The 10,333-nt window shown below is 31.5% G+C and overlaps 1 protein-coding gene across 1 annotated transcript; it reads right to left on the bottom strand.

The window, feature by feature from the left end:
• Positions 1 to 4,489: 4,489 nt before the first annotated feature.
• On the bottom strand, positions 4,490 to 8,020 carry LOC112710896 (uncharacterized). Its single transcript, XM_025763347.3, has 4 exons — positions 7,623 to 8,020; positions 7,316 to 7,525; positions 5,040 to 5,397; positions 4,490 to 4,933 (listed from the first exon to the last, which is right to left on the bottom strand). The coding sequence occupies exons 1-4, from the start codon at positions 7,644 to 7,646 to the stop codon at positions 4,725 to 4,727; spliced, it is 801 nt and encodes a 266-aa protein (XP_025619132.1). The 5' UTR covers positions 7,647 to 8,020; the 3' UTR covers positions 4,490 to 4,724.
• Positions 8,021 to 10,333: the final 2,313 nt, after the last annotated feature.

Genomic DNA, 10,333 nt, shown 5'->3' with positions numbered 1-10,333 from the left:
TTAGGATCCTGAAGAAAATATTGGTCATTTCATCAGTGATGGAATAGTTTAATGTGTGTGTTTGTTAAGTATTCATGTGAATAAATAATGTAAGAAACTTCTTATTAAGTTTTATGCATTTGAAATTTAAGTGTCATATATATGAATAATGTTTGATAAAATATTTATGAATTTTAAAATTAATGAATGTGCCAAGATACTGATAACAAAATTTTTAGTATATACTATACTTTTTAAAAAAATATATTTTCAATCAAGGAAATGATTTTACTGCGTAGGTATTTCTACTCATTTTATTAGTTGTCTTTGAAGAGAATGGCAAGGACATATAGTGTAGATGTTTGCCTTGCGGGTAGTACAATTTCGCACATCATTCTCAAAAGTAATATATATTTTACCCATATTGTACCAAAAGAAGAATATGTTAATACTATTATTGACTGGGACAATGTGATAAAAGGCTCCGAAAGAGCTATAATTTTGAAAACTCCCATGGACATTCACTAAAGAACCAGAAGACTCTTAAATCTAGTGAATTTTGTTATGCTGCATGTTCTCAAGGGAAGTTAATTTTAAGGCCATCACCAGTAAAGATTGGATTTGAGTCCCATGAATTCCTAGAAAGGATTCAAGGCGATATATGTTGACCTATTTATCCACCATGTGGATCTTTTAGATATTTTATGGTCCTAATAGACGCATCTTCGAGATGGTCACATGTGTGCTTATTGTCTTCTCGCAACCTGGCGTTTGCGAGATTACTGGCTTAAATAATTCCATTAAAAGCAAAATTTCCAAAAAATCCAATCAAAGCAATTCGTCTTGATAATGCTGGTGAATTTACTTCCCAAGCATTTGATGCTTATTGTATGGCTAATGGAATAAGTGTTGAACATCCAATGGTTTATATTCATACACAAAATGGTTAGAAGAATCACTTATTAAATACCTCCAATTAATTGCTAGACCCTTACTTATGAGAACAATTCTCTCAACCCCAACTTGGGGCATGCTATTTTATATGCTACAGCACTTATTTGTTTAAGGCCAATAAGTTACCATCAGTTCTCTCCTACGCAATTAGCTTTCGGCCAGCAGCCAAATATTTCCCATCTAAGAATATTCGGATGTGCGATATATGTTTCTATTGCACCATCTTCTCGCACCAAATTGGGACCCCAAAGAAAATTAGGGATATATGTTGGATATGATTCTCCATCTATAGTAAGGTATCTTGAGATACAAACTGGGGATGTATTTAAAGTCTGATTTGCGGATTGTCATTTTGATGAAACAAAATTTCCAACATTAGGGGGAGAGAATAAACTTCCTGAAAAGAAACTTAATTGGAATGCGTCATCTTTGATGCATTTGGATCCTCGATCAGGGCAATGTGAAATAGAAGTTCAAAAGATTATACATTTGTAAAGGATAGCAAATGAATTGCCTGATGCATTTTTTAATACAAAGAGGATAAGTAAATCCTATATAACGGATGAAAATGATCCGATTCGAGTTGATGTCCCAATTGGACAAATTGCCACCAAAGCAAATTCACGCCAGAAGCGTGGCAGGCCTGTCGGTTCCAAAGACAAAATCCTTGCAAAATAAAAGAGGTAAATACTATTCTTGCTGAAAAAGACATAGTAAAGGCACCTGCAGTTGTCTAAAATTTTGATATAATTTTAATGCCAGAAGACGTTCAGGTACCTGAAAATTATGAAATGACGAGATCTCGATAAATTATGTCTTTACAGGAGAGAAATGGGACCGAAATAAGACAATTGTCAATGAAATATTTGCATATAATGTGGCATTAAATATCATACATGAAAGTAAGGATCTTAAGCCAAGATCAGTTGAAGAATATCAACAAAGAAATGATTGGTCAAAATGGGAAGAAGGCATGAAGGGTGAGTTAGACTCGCAAAACGTGAAGTTTTTGGACCTATAGTCCGTACACCAGAAGATGTAAAACCTGTTGGATACCGATGCGTATTTGTGAGAAAATAAAATGAGAAAAATGAAGTCGTACACTACAAAACTTGACTTGTGGCACATGGTTTTTCACAAACGTCCGGTATAGATTATGAAGAAACATATTCTCCTGTTGTGGATGTGATAACATTGCGTTATTTGGTCAATTTATCCGCATATCATAAATCATATATGTATTTAATGGATGTAGTAACAGCCTACTTATACGGCTCATTAGATCGTGATATCTATATGAAAGTCCTTAAAGGACTAATGATATATAAACCATCCAATGGATATTTACAGGGGTTATACTTAGTCAAATTGCAAAGATCTTTACATGGTCTAAAACAATCTAGACGAATGTGGTATAATCCTCTTACTGAGTATTTGGCCAAAAATGGATTTAAGAATGATAATATCTGCCCATGTGTTTTCATAAAGAAATCTGCATCTGAATTCATTATAATTGCTGTATACGTTGATGATTTAAATATTATTGGAACTTTTGAAGATATTCCAACAATTATAAAAACTTTAAAAGAAGAGTTTGTGATGAAAGATCTTGGAAAGACTAAATTTTGTCTTGACCTGCAGATCGAGCATACAAAAATGGGATCTTTATTCATCAAATAACATACACAAAAAAGATCTTAAAGAGATTTTATATGGGAAAATCACATCCATTAAGTACCCTAATGATCGTAAGATCTCTGGATGTTGAAAAGGATCAATTCTGTCCTAAGGAAGAAAATGAAGATATCTTTGGTCTTGAAGTACCATATCTTAGTGCCATTGGAGCACTAATGTATCTTGCTAATAATACACAACCCGATATATCATTTGATGTGAATTTACTAGCAAAATATAGTTCCTCTCCAACCAGAAGACATTAGAATGGAATTAAACAAATCTTTCGATATCTTCATGGGACGGTTGATATGGGATTGTTTTATCCATATGGATTCAAGCCACAACTAGTTGGCTATATAGATACAGGATGCTTGTCTGATCCACACAAAGGGAGATCTCAAACAGGATGGAGGTCCACGAAACAGACAATTACAGCAGCTTCCCCTAATCATGATGAAATACTAGCAATTCATTAAGCAAGTCGTGCGTATTTTTGGCTCAGGAGTTTGATCCAATATATTCTGTCATCATTTGCACTGAATGATCAGAAGATAGCTCCAACTGTCCTGTTTGAAGATAATATGGGATGCATTGCTCAACTTAAAAGTGAATACATCAAAGATCCGCTCAAGTGATAATCTTACAGATTTATTTACAAAGTCACTCTCAAAATCCTCCATTGAAAAATTGATACATTAGATTGGGATGCGCCGATTTCAAGATATTAAATGATGTTGACAAGGGGGGGAGACTGTACTCTTTTTTCCTTAGTCAGGTTTTTTTCCATTGGGTTTTTCTTGACAAGATTTTTAATGAGAGAGTTCCATTACAAAAAATATTGTACTCTTTTTCCTTCACTAAAGTTTTTCCCATTGAGTTTTCTTTAGTAAAGTTTTAACGAGACATAATCCTAAATAGACATCCAAGCGTGAGTGTTGTGATAAGATTGAATATGTGGATGTCTATTCTCAAAAAAGAATGAATTTATTAAGGTTAAAAAAGTTACCTTCCTGTATGTATATAAATAGGAGGCTAAGCCTCAGACAAAAACACATAACAATAAACATTCTCTTCCTTTTTTCTACACTATTAATATCTTTCTCTATTTACGTTACTACATATATTAATAAATATATGAATCACTTCTAGTATTATAGTAAGATAATAATATTTATAAACATTAATACTAGAATCTTCTATTTACACTTTTATTTTATTTCTTCTTCTTTATTTATTTATTTTACAACAACTTTAAAAATAATTCTTACCAACTGAGGTAATACCAAAAAACAAAAAAAAATCCTTAAAATCATTTTTTTTTTTTGCGTCATAGTGCTAGAGGCAACCGGCGCTTCCTAAAACTTTTCAAGAGAGACATGTTCTCAATTAAACGGCACCCCTTCCCCACCCCACGCTTGCGCAACATGCATTCAGGTGCCAGGGAAATCACCCTCATTGTGTCCCCAAAGTTTCTCGAGTTGATTGGATGAAAGTGCCCCTGTCTTTCTCTCATATTTTCCAGCCTTGCCCTTCTTTTTCCTCGAAATCACAAACTCAGCGATTTCGTCCCCTAAACTAGTAATACACCACCATTGGGTCATTTACCTGTGTTTCACCAACATCACACCCATATGGAGAAAGGGAACAAAAAATATCGGATTTTGGAATATGGAAGGAGAGGACAAATTTGGAGATTTTAATTTACAAAAGAAAGAAGAAAAAAGGGAAAATACATTCATGATATTTTTTAACAGAATTAACTATGTAGTTAATGTTTTTTCAAATTTTATAATGGCTTTTATTTTTCGGGTATTACATTAGTTTAACTTTTGGTTAGTTTTATAAGCTCCTAAATCTTTGATGATCCGGAATAGTGATATACTCTGAAACATATAATAACAAGTAGGAATAAATAATGTAAGAAAAAACACTTGGCATGGTACTAGACATAAGATATTCTATATTTAACTATCGACGATAAGTATTAATCAATTATTAAGATCTTCTAACGAGCACAACCTGATTACTCAGGTATTAATTATACACCAGGTTAGAGACTTAAGTGCATACTATGAACAGCATTTACAAAATCCACTACCCTAACCTTGTTTGCACTAATTGACCCTTTCATTTACCAGCATAGTTCTAACTTTAGACATTGAAGCTGGAGGCAGTTCTATTAGCTTCTTCTCCTCTTCTTCTTCTTCATCATCATCATCATCAGAAATCCAGCCATAGCACGGTTTACGCTTTTTACAACCAAAATTCTCCATAGGTGGTGGTACCTCAATCTTAAGAGGAGGAGAATATGCAAGCCTAAAATCTGCAACACAGTAGCAAACAACATAATCAAAACAACAATCACACATTCAGCCTTTGCTTCAAAACCAAGTAAAATGACACAATGAAGACAAAAGAGAGTTGGTTACTAGATTTATTCTCTTCCGGCACCGCATCTTCAGACTTGACAATGGGAAGTTGATTGATGCTAGCTGGAGTTTCAACAGAATCTACGATAAGAAGATGATTAACAGCAGGTGGTGTTTCAGCAGACTCGACAATGGGAAGTTGATCATGAGTTTCACCGGTTGCTGATGCAGAGTCTACAGCCTTGAAGGAAGGTTGATTATTTGTGTGACTGGATGCTGATACGGTGTCAACGGTCTGATTAACTGTTAATGCACCATCAGTATTTTCAGTGTTAGAGCAAGGTTGAAAGGGGGTTCTGTTTGAGCAAGCAGAAGGAGATGCCTCACTGTGGCCATCTTCTCGGTTCTCCTCTTTGTCCTTCACATAAAACAATACAAGATCACAGAAGACAGTGTTAATAATAATGTTATTAGAATAACTAGCCACAAGGTCAATGAACCAGTACTGAATTTCAAGCTAACAGCAGCCCCAGTTCCCAAAATTAAAAGAAATTTCATTGAATTAGTAGAAAAAGAAAAGGAAAGGAAAACATATAGCCCATCAAACATGGTTAATCTACTATATGAATCTAACAAAACTTAACACGAACTGCCACTAAGGAGCTATTAGACTGAAAAAAGTTAATGAAGGAAAGAATATTGTTCAACTAAGATCAGGACTACAAAGAAGGATCCTAGAAGAATTAAGTTTACACAGTATAAGCAATGGACTTTGCCAAAGTGTTGACATCCACACTATAATTGTTCCCATTAGGTAGGTAAATATCGTAAAAGAAATCTTGTAAGAACTATAAAAAATTGATTGCACAAATAACTCCTTTTTAATATACTCAGTCAAAAAAAGCATCAAACAAAAAATTAATTTAGCAAGAAACATGGAATAATTAAGTGTAAGACAAAGATCCTTGGTAGAGATATAATAGCTGTAGTTAAATATCCATAAAAAACAAGAAGATAATTAATTTTTGAACTTTTAAGTTACCATCAGTTCATGCCAAGTGAAAACGCAGAAAGTGGAGTTAGGTAGAGCTCTTTATCTGATGATTAAGAAGGATCACAAATTTATGAATAATGTGTAGACCAACCATTGCTGTCAAATTACTAGAATACCTTGCAGGCCGGAATTTGTTAAGATCTGTGATGCAATTTCTTTAGAAAAATATCCTTAAGGCATATTCTCTACCCGCTTCCCTTCTCTTTCCATTAGGCTATTAGGTAAAACTTTGGTCCTAAAGTCGCACCTTGTAGGTTTGGTCGGATAAAGGAAGCAGGGCAGAAATATAAATGATATAACAGTAACAGAATGGAGAAACATATCATTTTCATGCATAAGGTAAAAAAAAATGTAGCTTTCCTGCACAGGCAGAGTTTTGTTAATAATGACAGGAGCCAATGCATGAAACCGACTGTTATATATATATATATATATTGTTTCTAGATAGAAAATCTCAAGGCTGAACTGAAGATACAACGGAAGTTGTTGTGACCATTGAAACTCCCAAGAGAACAAGTTTTCTTATATTTTCTGCGACAAGGATGCTAGTACTTGATAGAACACTAGCTCAGTTCTTTTTATTGCAAGTGGCAAAATTCAGAGTGTACTCTCTGACTCTCACTCTACATAAGTAACACGTGGATAAATCACAATTATTCACAAATGAACATGAATACAATTAAATCAAACAACAAAAGGAAAGAACCATTGAATCATTACATACGATTTAGATGGATACATTAAAAAAATCAACACTGAGAAAAAAGAAGAAAAGAAATGAGGAAATGACATAAAAGAGAGCACAGAGTTAACTATGGTAAAATGAGTAGGTTATTTTGGAAGTTCTAGCATTCTCTTGTGTAAGAATAGAAGAAATGCTTACCTTGTCTTCTAACAAATTAAAACACCAAACTCAGCAAAAGGTTTTAGCCACCACACAAAATTAAATTATATTTCTTTGTGAATTATAGTTGTTAAAATCCAATCCAATTATGATACATGTTACCATAAAATTAACTAGATATTGTGCATGGCACTAGTAATTTTTTTTTTTTTAAAAGAAGATTAAAGAAGATTACTTCTTCCATTCCAGCAGGGTAAAACAAGAAAATGTTTCAAATTGCGGCCTATAACCGCAAATTTAATGGCGGAATCAGCTACATTTTTTTCAAAATCAACTCCAATCGAACTCCATAGGGTATAAACAACAAAGGTCAAACAAAACAAAGACTTGTTAGAAATCAAAGAATAAAACCACAATGCCGAATCAAAATGAATGTACCTCTGATAAAGCGTTTGGCGGTTGTTGTTGTTCCTGATCAGAAATCAGGCATTCAATGAGCTCTTTGTAACCGTCGGCTTCAATGAAGGGCCATCCATCGGAGCCATAAACATTCTTGATGAGGTGGTTGACGGTTGATCTGACGAGCTTTGATTCGAATCCCATCACTGCCATGGCGTCAATGGCTGCGTCCATTCGCGTTTCTCGCTTCTACGAAAAAAATGCATCATCAATTCAAAAACATAAACAAGATTGAAGTGAAACGAGTGAGGAAATGGAAGTGAGCATGGAAGGTACACGTGCGTACCTTGTTGGATCGCCTCGGAGCCATGCGATTAGGGAAGCAATGGAAGGAATTGAGGGTGCAAATTGAAGATGGCGTTTGAAGAAGAAACGTGATTGTTAGTTTGTTACGAAGTGATGAGGAGTGACGAGTTTAGTGGGTTTATTAAGCTAGGTAGGAACTAGGAATTACTAGCTGCTAGGCTGCCGTTTCATTTCTCTATTATTTTTGCTCTTGCTCTTCCAATTTTCATTTTTCAAAAATCAAAACACACACATAACAAGTGTGAACTGTGAAGTGTGACCATCGTCAAATTTTCCCTCATTCTTTCCCCCGTTCCCCACCTAGCTACTTCATTTTTTCCGGAAAAGAATCTTCTCGATCTCTTTTTTTCTTAATGGTAACGAAAAATGCGATTTCTCATTTTATATTTCTTAAATAAAAGTATAAAACTAACAGAAAATATAAAAAAATTGTTAAATAATAAAAAATTATATTTAATAACATTAATAGAAAGAAAAAATTAAACCTTTTCTAAGGTTCATTACATTTTTAACATTAATAGTCTTTTTATATTTTTTCTTTCTTAATACTTATTCATTTATTATTTTGTTGAATTATTTTTTAGAGCTGATACATAATTGTTTTAACTTATTGGTTAAAAAAAACAATTTGTCGGGAATTTTTTTTTCAACAACAATAATTTTCTATTAAAAAGAAACGTATATTGCCTATTGATTAAAAAAACTAATTTTTAATTAGTTTTGATTTTCTTTTAAGTTTTAACCACAGTCACTCATTAGTTAGATATATGAAGGCTAAGATAATAACTCTTCATTCTAAGTATATAATACATAATATTATAGTTGTCAGAATTGAATCGGTGATCGAATCGGTCAAATTATTAAATTATTGGGTTATTGGTTTAATTGGTGGGTCACTGATTAAACCGGTTAACCTGATCTTACGTAAATAAAAAATAAAAAATATTAAAAAATTTAAAATTAAAATTTAAAATACATATTTTTACTAACATTTTAAGAATATTCAACTATTCTAAAATAATATGAAACATAAATAATAAGCATTTTATTAATTTTACTCCATTATAAATATTTTATTTTGTTTTTATATTAAAATAATAATTATTTTTAAATTTTAATAATTTATTAATAAATTTATATTTATTATACTATTATATACTACAAGTATTTATTAAAAAATAATACTAATAGATATTATATAATTATGAAAAGAAAAAATTAGTGAATTTATAATTATTATTAAATAAAAATATGATTAATTTAAAAACAAATGAGTTTATAACTAAAATTAAAATAAATTAAATAGAAGTAAATATATTCGATAAAAGATATCTATATATGTAATAATTTGTAAACATAATAATTAGAATTGTAATAGCTTGGTGTTGAGGACAAGAGTTCGAACCCACTTCACTCATTTTTGTAAAATTTTAATTACCAGTGGTTCGGTTGGACTGATTTATTGAGTTTGACCGGTTTTTACCAATTCACTATAGATTTGATCGGTTCACACCAATTCTCATTCTTGTACGGTCTAATTAACGGACCAATTTAAAATCTGGTTCACCAGTTTTTTCATCCGATCCGATTTTTACAACACTACATAATATATTATGATCAAGAAACAATTAATCAGTTTTTTTATTACTAATAATACCCTTACATTAATTGTTATAATTAGATAAGCATTAATTACTGATGTTGACTTATTTAAGGACATCCTTGTCAACTTATACATTATTAAGATCCAGATAAGATATATTTGTTAAATAGAATTATTTTGTTAAGATAAGATATATTTTGTTAATAACATATTAAAAGATAAAAAAACGAAAATGTTTGATAATTAAATAATATTTATGTTTTTATCTTTTTTTATTGGAAGTTGTAATTGTTATAGTATAATGATGACCACTAACTCTTTATTTAATGAAAGATGTTTGGATAATACAAATCTTTAATATAGACCGTGCCATTTCAAAGCTTGAAAAAGTTAATATTGTACAAATATAAATAGGAGGCATAGTTAGAAGTAATATATACATACAACAATAAAATTTTCTCCCTCTCTTTATATTACTAATATAATTTACTCTTTTTTATTTTATAAGTATTTTTGAATACTCTTCTCTCTCACTCTTTATATATAATATTAGTAAATATATTAATCATATTTATTATATTGAGATAGTAATTATGGTACTAGAGTCTTCTACTTATATTTTTTATTTTATATTTATTTTATAACACGTTATCAGCACGAGACTCTAATCAAATTTTTAGGAAGACTCACGTAACAAATTTTCATTATGTCGAACCTCTCTCATCTTGAATTCAATACTCTTGATATATCTGAAAATAATTATTTATCATAGATATTAGATGCTGAAATCCATATTGATTCAATGGATCTTAGAGATACCATTAAGGCTAAAAATAATGCATCCCAGAAGGATAAAGCCAAAGCCATGATTTTTCTTCGTCGTCATTGATAAACCACTATTTTATGGTTTATCTTGTGCTCAATTGAGTGGTTTTTATCTACTCTTTACCCACTTATTCATACTATTTGCATGGTTTTATATTTCCTTCGTGATTATGTGCTTTGATTGAAAACATGCTTCTTTGGACTTATATTTGCTTATTATTAATCCTCTCTTATCACCATTAGATGCCTTGATATGTGTGTTA

Source organism: Arachis hypogaea, chromosome 9 (assembly GCF_003086295.3).
Source record: "Arachis hypogaea cultivar Tifrunner chromosome 9, arahy.Tifrunner.gnm2.J5K5, whole genome shotgun sequence".
In the NCBI taxonomy this organism is placed as follows: domain Eukaryota; kingdom Viridiplantae; phylum Streptophyta; class Magnoliopsida; order Fabales; family Fabaceae; genus Arachis; species Arachis hypogaea.
The sequence above is the reverse complement of the archived record's forward strand: the minus strand, read 5'-3'. Positions and strand labels throughout refer to the sequence as shown.